The 14799-nt window shown below is 34.3% G+C and overlaps 1 protein-coding gene across 1 annotated transcript in view; it reads left to right on the top strand.

Moving 5' to 3' along the window:
• Window positions 1-14799, top strand: part of Malrd1 (MAM and LDL receptor class A domain containing 1) — a 600954-nt gene that overhangs the window by 505139 nt on the left and 81016 nt on the right. Inside the window, exons 35-36 of the mRNA XM_005387237.2 lie at window positions 7273-7398; window positions 12536-12602. Coding sequence (XP_005387294.2) covers window positions 7273-7398; window positions 12536-12602 — 193 coding nt within the window. The remainder of the gene's footprint in view (window positions 1-7272; window positions 7399-12535; window positions 12603-14799) is intronic.

Genomic DNA, 14799 nt, shown 5'->3' with positions numbered 1-14799 from the left:
GCGACATATGTGCACCCATGTTTATAGCAGCACAATTTGTTATAGCTAAATCTTGGAAACAACCCAGATACCCATCCACTGAGGAATGGATAAAAAAGATGTGGTATTTCTATACAATGGAATATTATTCAGCTATTAAAAAGATAATCTACTATATTTTTATAAGGGATTCAGTGATGAAGGTCCATGAACCATGTCAGTGACTGCATTTTTTGGAGTTGTAGAAATCAATTCAGAATTCTAAAGTAAGAAGGAAACATATGTAAAGCTGTTTCTGTATCCTAATTAATGTGAGCATCTGGAATTATGCTGTCTATCAGAAAAGAAATGATAATGAAAAAAGAAATAGCCTTTTGATGTACAAAGCCCCTAGATTTAAATCAGTGAAACTGTTTTGTTGTTTTAGGGTTATAGATTTTTCTTCTACTGTCTTATCATTTCCTACTTGTATATTGCCTGTGATGAAGAAAACTTGACAGGTCTTCTAACTGTCTTTGAGGTAAAGGAAGCAAATGGAGGTGAATCAAGAGGAGAAACCCTGCCAAATTGTTTAACTCTGTTCCCATTAGGACTCTATAGTCATTTGAGTGACAGAAATAACATTAAGTTCAATGTAGTTATATGATATTTGGCTTCAAATAAGAGGGTTCTTTAAAGAGAATCTTAGGAAAATACTGAACCCTTGTAATTTTAGGCAGTCATTGGAAAGTTGGAATTGGACCAGTTAGTCATATAACACTCTGTTCCTGAAGGAAAATAAATCCATATTAGAATTAGACTGGGAATAAAATGTGACAGTAAAATTACAGAATAAAAACATTAAACTATCACAGATCATCAAACATTTTAAGGCACAATAGCTGATTTGGGAGGTTCCTCTATTGCTTTAGAATGGCATTTTGTAAACTTACAGTCATTCATTCATTCATTCATTCACAAATCATTTTGTAAACTTACATTCATTCATTCATTCACAAATCATTTTGTAAACTTACATTCATTCATTCATTCACAAATCTTCCTTAAGAGCCAAACCAATGCTCTATATGGAAGTAGGCATTGATGACACAATTAGATAAGGCACTGTCCCAGGTCAGGTGTAGAAGGGTCATACATCAACTCATACATCACTGAAAGGAGACTGGTAAGTGAAAGCTCAGGTGCTGTCTGATGAGTTCTATGACAGGAGTAACACATGGCGGTGTGGAGCATGTTGGGTGTGCACTAGACTCAGTTTTCACTAGAAAAGTGACTGCAGAGCCAGACTTGGAAAAAGACATTGTGAGCAGACAAGGAAAGTAGACATGCTTGACTCACATGAAGAAAATTCCAGATAGAGAGATTAAGTCATTTGAGTGAAGCACATTTTGTATTGCTAACGTCTATAATGAGAAATGCAGAGAATTCTGAAGGATAAGTAGGTCCTGTAAAGATCCTCATCCATCACTCTAGTGTTGCACAGCTATATCTAAGCAGCATATGGAGTGGATTTGAGTGGGGAAAGGAATTGCTTAGAGCACAGCGTAGTTCAAATGTTAAGGGACTGATTGGATCACAGTGTAAGTTACATATTATGACTAATTTAAGAGATATTAAGGCAATGAGGAAGCAAAAGGAATCCAGAATAATTTTCAAGATTCTGATTTGGCATCAAGACAGCTAATGTGCCATAGCTGAGCTGGAAAAGTAGGAGAAGGACAATTAAGAGAAGATTGTGGCTTCATTTTTAGACATGTATTTGTGGTACCCATGGCACATTCACATGGAAATGTTAAGAAAATGTTTGGAAATGAATTATACAGAGCGCAGGAAAAATGTCAATCAAGATGTACAAATATATGTGGTCACCAGTGTATGACAATTGAAGCTGTGAGTATAAATGTTATAAAATAAAACAGAAAAAAACTAATGAGGAAGATACAAGTGAAAGGAATACTAAAGACCAGTTAAGAAACTGTAAACATTGAAAGACCTTGTGAAGACACAACTGTAGAGACAGAAAAACTCTATCTCCTGAGACTATTATCTGGGCCAAAAAAAATTAACATAAAATAGATGAAAAGAAATACAGCAAAATTTAGTTTATATCTGTCATGGAAGATCTTAAAAGAAATGAAGATCCAACAAGCAATCAAAGGTTATTATTTATACAGCAAAGTGAACATACAGTAGTGAACTGAAAGCTTACAAAGTAAGTGCTATTTTTTTTAAGGCTTGTACAGTATTTTTCTGGTTCCATATTCTTATCTTTGAAGATAAGGACGTTGCTTTCCTTCTATTGTACAGAAAGTGTCTTTCATGTGGAAATATTATGTTCTACTCTTAAGAAACAGCATGAAGGTCAAAGTGGTCTTGCACCTGCTGTTTTTCAGTTCATATAGGTTGGCAGAATAATATTTTTAACACTTCATGATTGTAGAGATAGCAGGGTGCTAAAAATATGGTTATCTTGAATAAAAATTGTAAGAGAGTATTCACAGGTTGGGAATTTTTTTAAAAAGAGATATCATAACTGGTTAATACTTATCTAACATACCCTTCCCTCTCTGTTGATCTACTTTTCATGTGGCCCATTGACCAAATCCAATCGTCTACTAGAAGTAAAAGAAGCTTGTTGCTCTATCCATATAGCTCAGCATCCTAGCACTCAGAGCAAAAGTAGAAGGTGGAGAATCCATCAGGAGAAGCACAAAGAAAGTGTCCATCACTGATATAAAAAACAGAAAAACATAGGGAGATCGGTAGTTTACCTACTCATCACTAGTGGTCAGTGTTGACTGTCACTCTGGTGATTTGGAATTAGTCATTTTCCTAAGATTTGAGGGTCAGCTATTATCATCAATATTTTTCTAATTGGCCTTTAAATACATTAAATATGATCTCATCATCTTTATTACTTTTCAGTGTTAGTATAAAGATCACTCCTCTGTATTTGCCAGCTGCTCAGTTTACTCACCATTAAAATCATGGAAATTAAATCTATTTTGCAAAGTGTTGAAGAATTAAGTAAAATTAATATGATCAAGTACTTAATAAATGTATAATAATTTGTTGTTACCCTTTCTTTATTAACATTTTATAACATAGTGGAAAATTATTTAAACTGATTGGCATAGTGGTTGGATTCCATCCAAGGAAGTTATGTGTCTATCCTGCTCTGTGCTAGATTTTAAACCTATCCTGAAGGACTTTTTCCTCTCACTCCAAAGCACAGGATCTTGTCACTTTGCTGTTAGAAATACTGATCTGTGACATATGAATTTTCATTTAACAATTAAAAAAATGGTTGTATATATGGTCATGCATGCTGTTTGTGTATATTTCTTACATAGCCACTATAATCTGTAAGAGGAAATTTCATTCTGCAAATGACTTCAGTGAACCATTCACAAATTGTTTATTTCAAGGAATCATTTACCTAAGTGAATACATTTAAAGCTACATAGTGTTTTGTGTTACATCATCTGTTTTGGTAAGAAAGAGTATAAATCTTTAAAATGATGGCAGATTGGAATAAGTATTTCTACAAGTGTTAAAACATAATGTTTGAAAAGGAATATACAAAAAAAGTTGCTCATAGAAACATCTCAAAACCTGAGTTTTCTAAAAATCTTGTATAATCTTTTCTGGATAAATTTTGGAGCATTTATTCATTGTATATGTACTAATAAAAGATGAAAATTTAAAACTAAAGGGCTCAACTTATTTTTCTCTCTTCAGTATAGCATAAGGATACCAATAATACTAACTGCATTTGTGATTTTGCTACTTACTTGTAAAGGAAAATTGATGATTATTTTGAAACTTTAATGTATTAATATGCTACAGAAATGAATACTTTTGTTTTTAAATTTAATAACATAAAAGAACAATTTTACTACTTTAGCTATTAATTTTCTAATGAAAAGAAAAAAGTAAAATTTTTAACAAGTTGAAATTATTTATTTTATTTTTATACATTTCATTGCTGTTTGTGCCAAAGTTGTAGACTTATATCCCTTATGAATTAAAGCTGTTCATTATGCAATAAACTTGAAAATGAATTACCAGTCGCAGCAGAAATTGGATGAGGAAATATGGCTGAATTATTATTTTCAATAGAATGTTTCAAAATACAGCTTAAAAAAATCAGAATAGAATCTGTTATCTGCCAAAAGAGTCAAAATATTAGTTGGATAAAACAAACCACTCCTTATATGATTGTTCTGTCCTTTTCAATAAAAAACCGTGAAATATATATACTTATCCAAATATGTGTGCATATATTACACACATACATGTAAAGTTGCATATAGACATACAGATAGACATACTCATGTTTACATCTGTGCAGCTTTTGAGTTGAAAATTTGTTCTATTTCCAAGTTCACTCTGCATTATAACTTGCTTTTTAATGTATTAACCCTCTGGAAAAGCTTAAAAATCTGCCTTCACCTGGACAGTGATCATTTCTACAATCCTTTCACCCTTCACTTTACAGACTTATTTGCCCTACCTCTTTATTAAAATGCTTCAGACAAAGGCAAACTATTTTATTCATTGGTTCAGTATGACCCTTTCTGATTCTCCATCCATAGACTTTATTCCCATCATGCTAAATGATGTTTCTCCGAAATATTAACACTTAAAACTGATCTCCCAACTATACTTTTCCTTTCATTCTTTGCAGAATTCCCAATACCCAAGGAATTCTTGCTTTTTTAATGCTTAACTATACTGATAGTTCATCAAAAAACCTCAGCTTTGGGTCATTTCTTTTACTTTAATTTTGTACTGTTAAATATGTTCTGTTCTCTTATTTTTAAAATTTCTCACCTACACTCTTCACTCTAAGATGTGCTAAGCAAAACCTCATATATGTAGCAGAAGTTCAATAACAGTTATTGGTGTAAATTTATATTCTAGCACCTTAAGAAAGATTGCTCAATAGAATATTGGTTAAATTTTTTATGGACAGTGTTTTCAGTGAATGGAGGTGTGTGTGTGTGTGTGTGTGTGTGTGTATATACACCCTTTTTCATGTATAAGTTTAACAATAAATTTTGTTGATATGTTCTCGAAACATCAAAAGTCTCAAATAAATAATTCTTCTGGACAGATTGGACTTGAAGAATAGAATAATATGCAACATAATTGACAAATCTATACAATATTCATGCAAGGAAGTATCTATCCCTGAGTCATTTAAGTTATCAGTGTAAAAGTTTAAGATTTAATCATCTTCATTCTAGTGTAATTTCCCCGAGTGGTAAGCTCAGTCTGTCTTTCTCTCTTTCTCTCTCTCTCTCTCTTTCTCTCTCTCTCTCTCTCTCTCTCTCTCTCTCTCTCTCTCTCTCTCTCTCTCTCTCTTTCTCTCTGTCTGTTTCTCCCTTTCTCAAATTTTAGCAGCAGGATTGGAGTAAAGTATAGAAATAAGATACTTTTGCAATGAAATCAGGTAAAGAATCAGGTAAATCAGGTAAAGAGCTGTTCTTGTTGAACCTGGATTAACATCCAGAAAATTCTGACTGCCTGAGACTACCCTTGAAATATCTTTACAGAACCCTAAAATATGAATGAACAAGGTTAGAAAGGAAATGTGGATCAATATCATTATCATTTATTGCTTTTAAAAGCCACCCAAATTTTTCTGACAAAATGGTGCAAAGAGTTATGATTTGACAAAGTCTCTTTGCTCCAGACATACAGCCATGCTACATAGAAGAGTTATCACATGATGTGACTCAGAGGCAGTATAAACATCAACACTGGCGTGCACTCTCATTGAAATAGAATCAGATAATAAAGATCAGGGCTTAAATCTAAGCCTGCTGGCTTCCATGTCTTGGAAGCATCTGTAAGTCTGAAAAGACTAGAGAAGGAAGAACAGAAGAATTCAGTTTCATGACTACGAACTGAGCATTCCAATAGATGCACCAGATACCACTTAACTGATCCAGAATCACATCCAAGAAGGGAGAGTATTTGCAAAACTGATTACCAGTAAACAGTTTCCAGCACTCCTACTGAGTATCAGTAGATATTTTTCTGAAACAACTAAGTCTTATGAGTATGATATGTGTAATCTGCTCATAAGTTTGTCTTTAAATTGAGGTCAAACTCTGCTTATTACCCAAACAAGAGACTGTGGAAATACTACTACATGCACTCCCTGGATGCCTGATCACAATGCTATAGAGACATGCGATTGATTGTAGTACATTGAGCTTCAGTGAACTCCATCATCATTCAGATCTAGCAGGTACCCACTGACCACCTGTGACTTACACCCCATTTAGAGGTTGAATATCCAAACAAGTTTCAGTCTTCATCAGTTCAGTTTCACTTACTGTGAAGGGCATTAGGAAAGCAACTGGTCCAAAGACTCCATCTTGAAGTGCAAGTCAACTCCTTTTCTAAAATCAGCTTGGGTTTCATGGTGTATACCATGCATTTTATTACATGTACAGGAATACAATACATGTATTGTTCACCTTGGACTGCCATTACAATGTAACTCAGACTTGGCTTAAACTGGAGGAATTTGTTTTCTCACAGTTCTGGAGGCTAGAGGTCCATGACCAACACCCTGGCAGGTTGATGCATCCCTTTGGCTTGTTGTTGGCCTCCTTCTCGCTCTGTGTCCTCACATGGCCTTTCCTCTGTGCACACACATCCCTCTTCTTGGAAAAGCATTAGTAATATTGGAGTAGAGCCTTACCCTGATGGCTTCACTTAACTTTAATTACCTTCATAAAGGTCCTTCACACAAATACAGTTGCATCTAGGATCAGGACTTTAACATCAATTTGGGGGGTTGGCACAATTCGGTCCATACTAATGTGTGGTGAAGAGATTATTCTACTGACAATGTTTTTTTTAATTTTTACTTTTACATATTTGCAATACATGATGATCACATTCATTGTGGAGTAGGTTCATGTACATCATACTTCTCAATTATTTCTCCCCTTCCCCTACACCCTCCTTTACAAAATTTTTTTGCAAGCATCAGATTTATTTATTTTATCAGTGCTAATAGAGTTAATTATCATACATACAGATTAACAGCCAGGAAACACTCCAAAAAGCATACAAAACACATAAGACAATTACACTAAATCAAGGTATAGTTTTAGATACATTGTCCATGCTGGATTATAGTATTTTTTTCTTTCTGTTTTTTTTTTTTTCCCTATTTTCTGTCTTTTATTTTGCACTTTATATATTGGGCTTCTCACTGGAAAAATAAAGTCATGTTTAGAACCATGATCATTACTGTTTCTTTTTCAGCCAATAAGAGCTGTTTTAATGGTGCCCTGGTGTGTACCTCCTCTGACAGCTGTATCCCAGCTCACCAGCGCTGTGATGGCTTTGCCCACTGCATGGATTTCCACCTTGATGAATCCAGCTGCACAGGTACCCCATTTCCTTCCCAAAATTCTTTGAGTATGAACCAGCAAGTTAACCCGCAGATAATCAAAATGTTAAAAGTTGACTTTGTATATGTGATAAGAAAGGAATAATTGAATTTCTATGCTTGACTTTGTGGACAGGAAAAATTTTGACATTAATCATTATATTTAAAAACATTTATAAATACATAATACGATGGACTTGGGTTTATTCCATACAATGGTTGTTAAAATACAGAGAAAACAATATGCAATTTAATTTACTACAATTTAATTTCAGATTATTTGTATTTAATAATTTTGAAAATTGCTTGGCTTCTAAAATAAGGAAACCCTATACAATATAATGTGACTAATATTTTAAAAGTTGTAATTTTAAGAAATTGTACTTTTCCCACTTCTTCATAAGAGCTTCTTGTTTGTATGGTCTAGTCATGTTCTTTAATGTAAGCTTATTAAATTTGATATTTTTTTGCTTATTAAATTTTAGATTAACTTTTAGGTGTCTTTCTTTCTTCTTACCTCTAAGCATTTATACAATATATGAGCTGTTAATGTATATCAGTGTTTATACTTGTATCAAAAGTGTTTTAAAATTCTGTAATTTAAAACATGTAACCCATTTTTAACATCTCTGCACAATAATTGAATTTTTATTTCATTCAGGAGGTATATAAAATAATAGATATATAGGTCATTGTAATTCTGTCACAACTGAGAGATAATATGAATCAATAATAAAAGATATACATTCAATCATAGTTTTAAATAAATTGGAAATATTTTATGTCAGATCTAAGTAAGAATATACTTTTTGTATCTTTCAAGAGAGGCAAGTGGTAAAATGACAGAAGCAGGATTAGAATTAAATCATAATGCAAAGGATGCTTTTTTATGTTACTGGAAGTATTAACACAGTGCTGAATGTATGGACAGGATAGGATATGAAGCAATGGGGAGGTGTGGTCCTGTAAAATATGCAGTGTGATGCAAAAACAATGCTCTTTGGTGTGATTTCTCTACTATGCATATTTAGACTTCAAATAAAGTACCCCAAAAGATACCCTATTACTCTCTTGATAGGGAATAAGAAAGGTATAAATGCTACAGTTCTATTATTTGAAGCTATTGAGAAACAATACTAATATCCTTTCATTTACATAAAGTTGACATTTTCCCTGGAATTGTATTTTTGAAGCACAAATCTTACTATGGTGTGATTTACTGCTTGCTTTAAAGTTATCTACCTTTAACAATATGGTCAGAAAAACAAAAGATTTGCCATTCATACCATGTGATAGAACAACCAAAGGTAAGACCAGAGAACATATTTGTACTGCCTTGTCTATTTCAGTTGGGCATCAATCACTTGCAGTCCTCTAATAAAGTAAGAATCATGAGAGTAAAATAAACAAGTGCAACACAGTATTCAGAAAGAAAATTGGTATTACTTATTTTTCTCTTTTTATATTTTTGGCTTGTCAGTCAAATACAATGAGGTCAGTGCTTCTGTCTTTTGGTTTATTGAAAGGAACAGTAATGCTTAATTTCTTTGACCAATTTTGCATTACTTTGAAGATGACAATGTGCAATACAACAACCATTGTTAATTGCCCATCATCTTGCTTTGAGATTCTGTATTGTTTTTAATATTTTTAAATTCTTATTCTCTTTAACAAAAAGAATGACCCATTCTTGAGGTTATCAGTGTACATTATACATTTTTTAATTTTGTCCAAGCATCATATTCCTTTAAGGTCAGAGTTTTCATAGAGTTTTACGAGCCCAGTCCTTACAGCATCCCGTAATCCCCATAGTGGTCCCCAAACAGATGGCAGGCATCTGGCTTCAGCTACCTGAGGGTTGAAATCATTAACAAGAACATCAGGTTCAGGCAGGTTAAGTACGTTTCAGTGAACCTGGTCTGTTTCTAAATTATGTTAGAAAGATTTATTATTTTAAAGTTTTGGTTGCTCATGCAACTGAAAATTATTCACCAGAATTGGCAAGACTAGACATAAACTCAAAGTGTTCATCTAGTTAATTGCAACAGTAAAGGTTAATAAAGTTTATGCTAAAGCAATGCTATAATTATGATGATCATCCATTGGAAACAGAATTCGAGAAAGACATTAAAATCATAAAATTGTAGGATGGTCCCTTATAAATATAATTTTATATGTGCTCTGCTGATGATATATAGTTTATGAAAGTTTCTGAAGGGTTTATAAACAAATCAAGTATACAGAAACTTTTCAGTCAAGTGCCATATATTTCAAATTTCTGAGTCTTGATTTCTCCTATATTCTATGTGCTAGGATTTCTAGATAAAGAAAACAGCTTTGACTCATTGGAGACTTGGTTTGCTGCCCTTTATGGTAGACTCCTACAATACATGCATCTCTGCAAATTATACACAGGGTATTGTGCATATGCATACTTATCTGAGACTAGGAATAGATGCCATGTAATTCAAAGAAATCCCAAGCCCATAGTATCGAGTACTTAAAGCTGTTATAGAAAAACTGGACTAAATAGTAAATCATTTAACATTTCCATGCTAACAGAACCAGCAGTTAGATAACGAGGATTTAGTTCCAGTTTGAAGCTTCTTTGATATGAAGCAAGTTTTATTAACTGCTTGAAGCCTCGGGCTCTTCCTCTACAAAATGAGGGTGAATATAGAACATCTGACATAAAGTGGGGAGGATTGAGGAAAATACTGAGAGGCTCTTTGAACACATAGGCTTCAGTAAGTGACTATGATGATGGGAAGAGAGAGCAAGGAGAAGGTGGAGAAGGAGGGCAAAGGTAATAAAAATATGTTTCTCAACCAAAAATTTGAACATCTGCTTCAATTCTTCCAAGTAACCACCAAGATGTTTCAACTCCAACAGTAAAATGTCATGTAAATTATTATAACTCTCACCCACATCCTAACCTACTCTTTTCATTCATGCAACCAATGTATTTCTCCTTAGACTGTTATAAAAAGTTCTTTTCTTATCTGAGCTCCTACATTTTAACCTTGACCTTTCTTCCTGTTGACCTGATTCCCTGTAGCCAGAATTCACTTTCTAACCATCAAGCCAGGAAAGAACAGTCACTCTGCTTCCTACCATCACAGCCTTGTTGAGTCTCCGTGCCCTGGTCCTGCATGTCTCTGCTGCTCTCTCACCCAGCAGGCAGAGCTTCTCCCGTTTCTCACACACATCACAGTCTCTTCTGGGGTCTTCATGCCTTCATGCTAAGCTTTATACACATGAAACACTGCTCAGATAAATGTCTACTGACTCTCCTCCAGAAAGCTTTGCCTTCACTCTCAAACTTGACTTAGGTGCTCGCTCCCTTTGCAGCAACCCTCAGCTTGGTGTATCCGTCCCGAAGAGATTGAATTCCATGCAGTATCTGAATGCCTCACAGAGTATTTTTGCAATCTCTGTAGGTCTGAAAGGTCATGTGTGGTCTGACCACACACAGGTACCCTTTGGAAGTCATCATTTTGTAATCACACAGTATGAGCTGGGTATCTAACAGTCTCAACATCCCCGTTAGATCAGTGTTATGTTTAACCATGTTTTATGGAGCAGAATCTGAGGCACAGAGAGATAAACTGACATCCTCAATATTACACAAATAGTAAACTGAGCCGAGATGCTAATTTAGGCAGCTCGCCTCCAGTGCCTGCAGCCTTATTAACCATGTTAAGCTGTCTCTATTATTAATTATTATATTTCCAATGCCTGGATCAGTGTCAGACATTTAATAGGTGTGCTGAATAAATAAGTCATATAAAAAATTAAAGGCAGTGAAGGTTTTCATCAAGTATTCGAATGACAATGGACCAAAAAGGGAAAACGGTATTCTGCAAAAAAGGAAATCTTTAAGTTTCTGTTTTTCTTGTGTTTGTTTTTGTGGAGTTTTTTGTTTTGTTTTGTTTTTTTGGGGGGTTTTTTGTTTGTTTTTTGAGTGTTTTGGGGTGTTTTGTTTTTGAGACAGGGTCTCACTGTGCAGTACCGGCCGTCCTTGAACTCACCATATAACCCAGGCTGGCCTCAAACTCTCAGTAATCTTCCCGCCTCAGCCTCTCAAGTGAAGCAGATCTTTAAAAAGCCAGGAGGAACAAGGAAATTGGCAGACAGTAGTAGATCATGGCTACTTAGGGAGGAGACGGAGGGACCGTGAAAGGAGCTTGAAATAAAAAGCTCAAAGGGCTCACCACTTCCATGGTAAAAGCAGTGTGAAAATATTTAGTTCTTTTAATCTATAAGTGAACTACTTTTGAAAATAAATGTTCATGCTAAACAAGAGCTAGAGAGTGAAACGAATAATGAAACAGCAGGGCCCAGTACAAAAGGGACGAACGAACTGTGCTGACACATGTCAGAGACACAGAGGTAGGACCTATGCCTGCGTACAAGTGATTTAGTTGATCAGAAAGACAAGGTGCCCTCTGAGAGGCTGAGACAGGATGATTATAAGTTTGAAGCCAGCCTTACTTCAAACTTACTGATTTAGTGAGACCCTATCCCAGAAACAGAAAGAGAGAAAGAAAAAGAAGAAAGCAAGAAAGTAAGATAGCAAGAAAGAAAGATAGATAGATAGATAAATGTGGGGATGTAGCTTAGTTTGAAAGCACTGGGTTCAATTATCAACTACAGGAAAAAAGACAACTTTGTCCATGCAAAACACTAATCTGCTATAATTTAGTTGGCTGTTGTGTGGAGTTAAAGAAATATTTCATTAAGCAAAAAATTTCTGTATAGCCACAAATATGCTAGGAGCCAGCTTTGAATAAATCTTTTGACTAAAAATGTCACAAGAACAAATACACAAAATCCCAAATATGTCACGCAGACAGGTTCCAAGTAAACCAATTGTAACTAATCCACTAGAGAAGAAAGTCTTCTGTCACAGTGATTCACAGAGGCCCACGGAGGGCATGAGCCCACTCAGGACAGTAAGGTCCACTGAGCAAACTGTGTGGTAGGGAAAATAGCCCAGGAGAATTCTGCTTGGGGCAACTGAGAAGCCACTTCCTCTCAAAGATGAGGTTTAATGCAATAAGTAACAGTACCGTGTCCTCCTCCCTCCAAGTAGTATTTATAATTAACTGTTGTCTTTCCGATGCTTCTTTTTAGAGTGCCCTGTAAGCTACTGCAGAAATGGTGGCATTTGTGTGGTGGACAGAAGTGGTCCTATGTGTCGGTAAGGAACATGACTGTTTTTTTAAAGCAAGTATTGCAACCAGGTTACTTATTTTCTTGAAGGTGATATACACAGAACATCCTCAAGGTAAAAATTGTAGACAATGAACTATCTTCCTTTTCTATGTGCACAGAAGAAAGGAAGAAGTGACTGTATTTTTAAACAATATCAATTATTTAATATAATTTTGTGTGGTTTACATTCTCTGTAACATGGGATGCATCATTTTAATGCTACTCATTATCCCCTGTTTTCAATGTTCAGATTGTTAAGACTTTTTTCTAATATGTGTATCCTATTTCTCATGTATTTGTTGTCTCTTCCTGCTTTTATTTCAATTTTTTTCTCTTCTCTAATGACAAAGTCCCAAATTAATTCATAAAAAAGAGGATTTTCTGACCTAGAAGTGAATGTTTATAAGCAAAGTTAAGTTGTGGGTGAGGAATACTTCTTCGTACCCAAAGAAAAAATGAACAAAACTGGTTTTGTCATTTCTTTCAGGAATTACTTGTATTGCATATCAAAGATTGCTTGATTTTGTTTTACTTGCTCTTTAGGGAATTGTGCAAAATATTTTATAGACTCCACAGGAAGTAGTGCATATTCCATTATTACTGTATTTATGACTTGTAAATCTAGCAGACCATTGGCTATATTACTTTGCTTATTAGAAAACTGAAAGAAAGTTGATAATCAAATCATTCTGAAACACAAACAAGTATTGGGAAAACACTGAATAATAGCTGCTGAAATTGTTATAACTTTCTAAGTCAATACTCATATTTTGGTGAAAGTAGTTTATTCCTAAAAATTAGTACCTCTACCAATCGAAATAAGAATTTTGTGATGAGCTATATCTAGACACTGCCTTAACATTATTGAACCTGAATTGCTAATGAGTTTTCCAATGTTTTGTCTCCTGAATTCATTAATTAATTTCATGTATAAATCAAATTATAAATTTCTCTGTGTCAGTTTGTATGAAAATTAATTTATCATAGACTATTACTTGATGGAAAGACAGGATGCATAATATTAATGGCTAAAATCTGAAAGCAATTGAGAATGATGTCATAACTGTTTACTTAATACCATCTAAGTGGATAATGTTACTTAATGTCAAATGTTTACAGTAAGTAAATGTTTAAATACGTTTGTAGTTTTGTTCTCTGTAGCTCTCTTATTCTAGAAAGCTCCCAGACGTTAGACAGTTTCAGCTGAGCAAGCAAAAAGCTTTGCATTCTTGGCAGCAACCTCGAGGATTTAAATAAACTCAGCGATTGAAATCCAGATGGTGAAGGACTAAATTTGCTTCTCTAGCATGAGAGAACTGAGGTGGGGGAGAGGAGATGCCAAGGGCTGAGAAAGGACAGGGCCTCAGAACAGAAGTCATTAGAGTAAAATGTAGAAAAGAAATGACTACTATGGAAGTCTATAAAATATTTCATATATTATGTTTGATATCAAGTTATACTTTCAAAGGATACAAAAGCTATCATGAACTTTATTATAAATGAGTACTTGCAGTTAGTATTTGTATGAAGAAAATGACTTTTGACATTTTCCATATTTGAAAACACTAGTCTCTTTATTCAAATTTTGTTTCTTATTGTCCACTGCAAAAGTGATGGCAGTGTATTGCACTAAATTTTGTAAAACCAAACAGTTGTGTATCAAACAAAAACCAGAACTTTCTAACACCCAAGTCCTACTCTGTAGTAGTACACAGTTTATATTTATTGAGATATTTCTTTCCCTTCACAGACGCATGTACATATGCAAGCATATGAGTTTTACAGAAATGTTATTTATATTTCATCTACAATTTGCACCTTGATTTTTGCCTTCATGAAATCAGGTTGTTTTTCTGTGCTTGTTCTAGGTCACCCTTCACTGGCTGGGTGGTACAGGTATCCTTAACTTTCATGTAGTTTAGTTTCAGTTTCTTTGCTAGCACAATGAAGAAAATAATATCACCTATATCATGAGGTAGTTGCAAAGTTTATATGTAAGAAACTTTGAACAGTGATTGATACATTAAAGATGTTATAGCAATGATAGTCATGACATTCTTGTTTGTGCTGGGTAGAACACAATATTCAGTGTGTGGATTTGTCATAATTTAATTAGCCCCTTTAGTGTCCTGATAATGAATAGTTAATTCTTTTTTTTTTTTTTTTTTTTTTTTTTTTTTTTT

The sequence above is a fragment of the Chinchilla lanigera genome, unplaced genomic scaffold (assembly GCF_000276665.1).
Source record: "Chinchilla lanigera isolate Chin_1 unplaced genomic scaffold, ChiLan1.0 scaffold00028, whole genome shotgun sequence".
NCBI classification, from domain to species: domain Eukaryota; kingdom Metazoa; phylum Chordata; class Mammalia; order Rodentia; family Chinchillidae; genus Chinchilla; species Chinchilla lanigera.
This window is presented reverse-complemented; position numbering and strand designations above follow the sequence as displayed.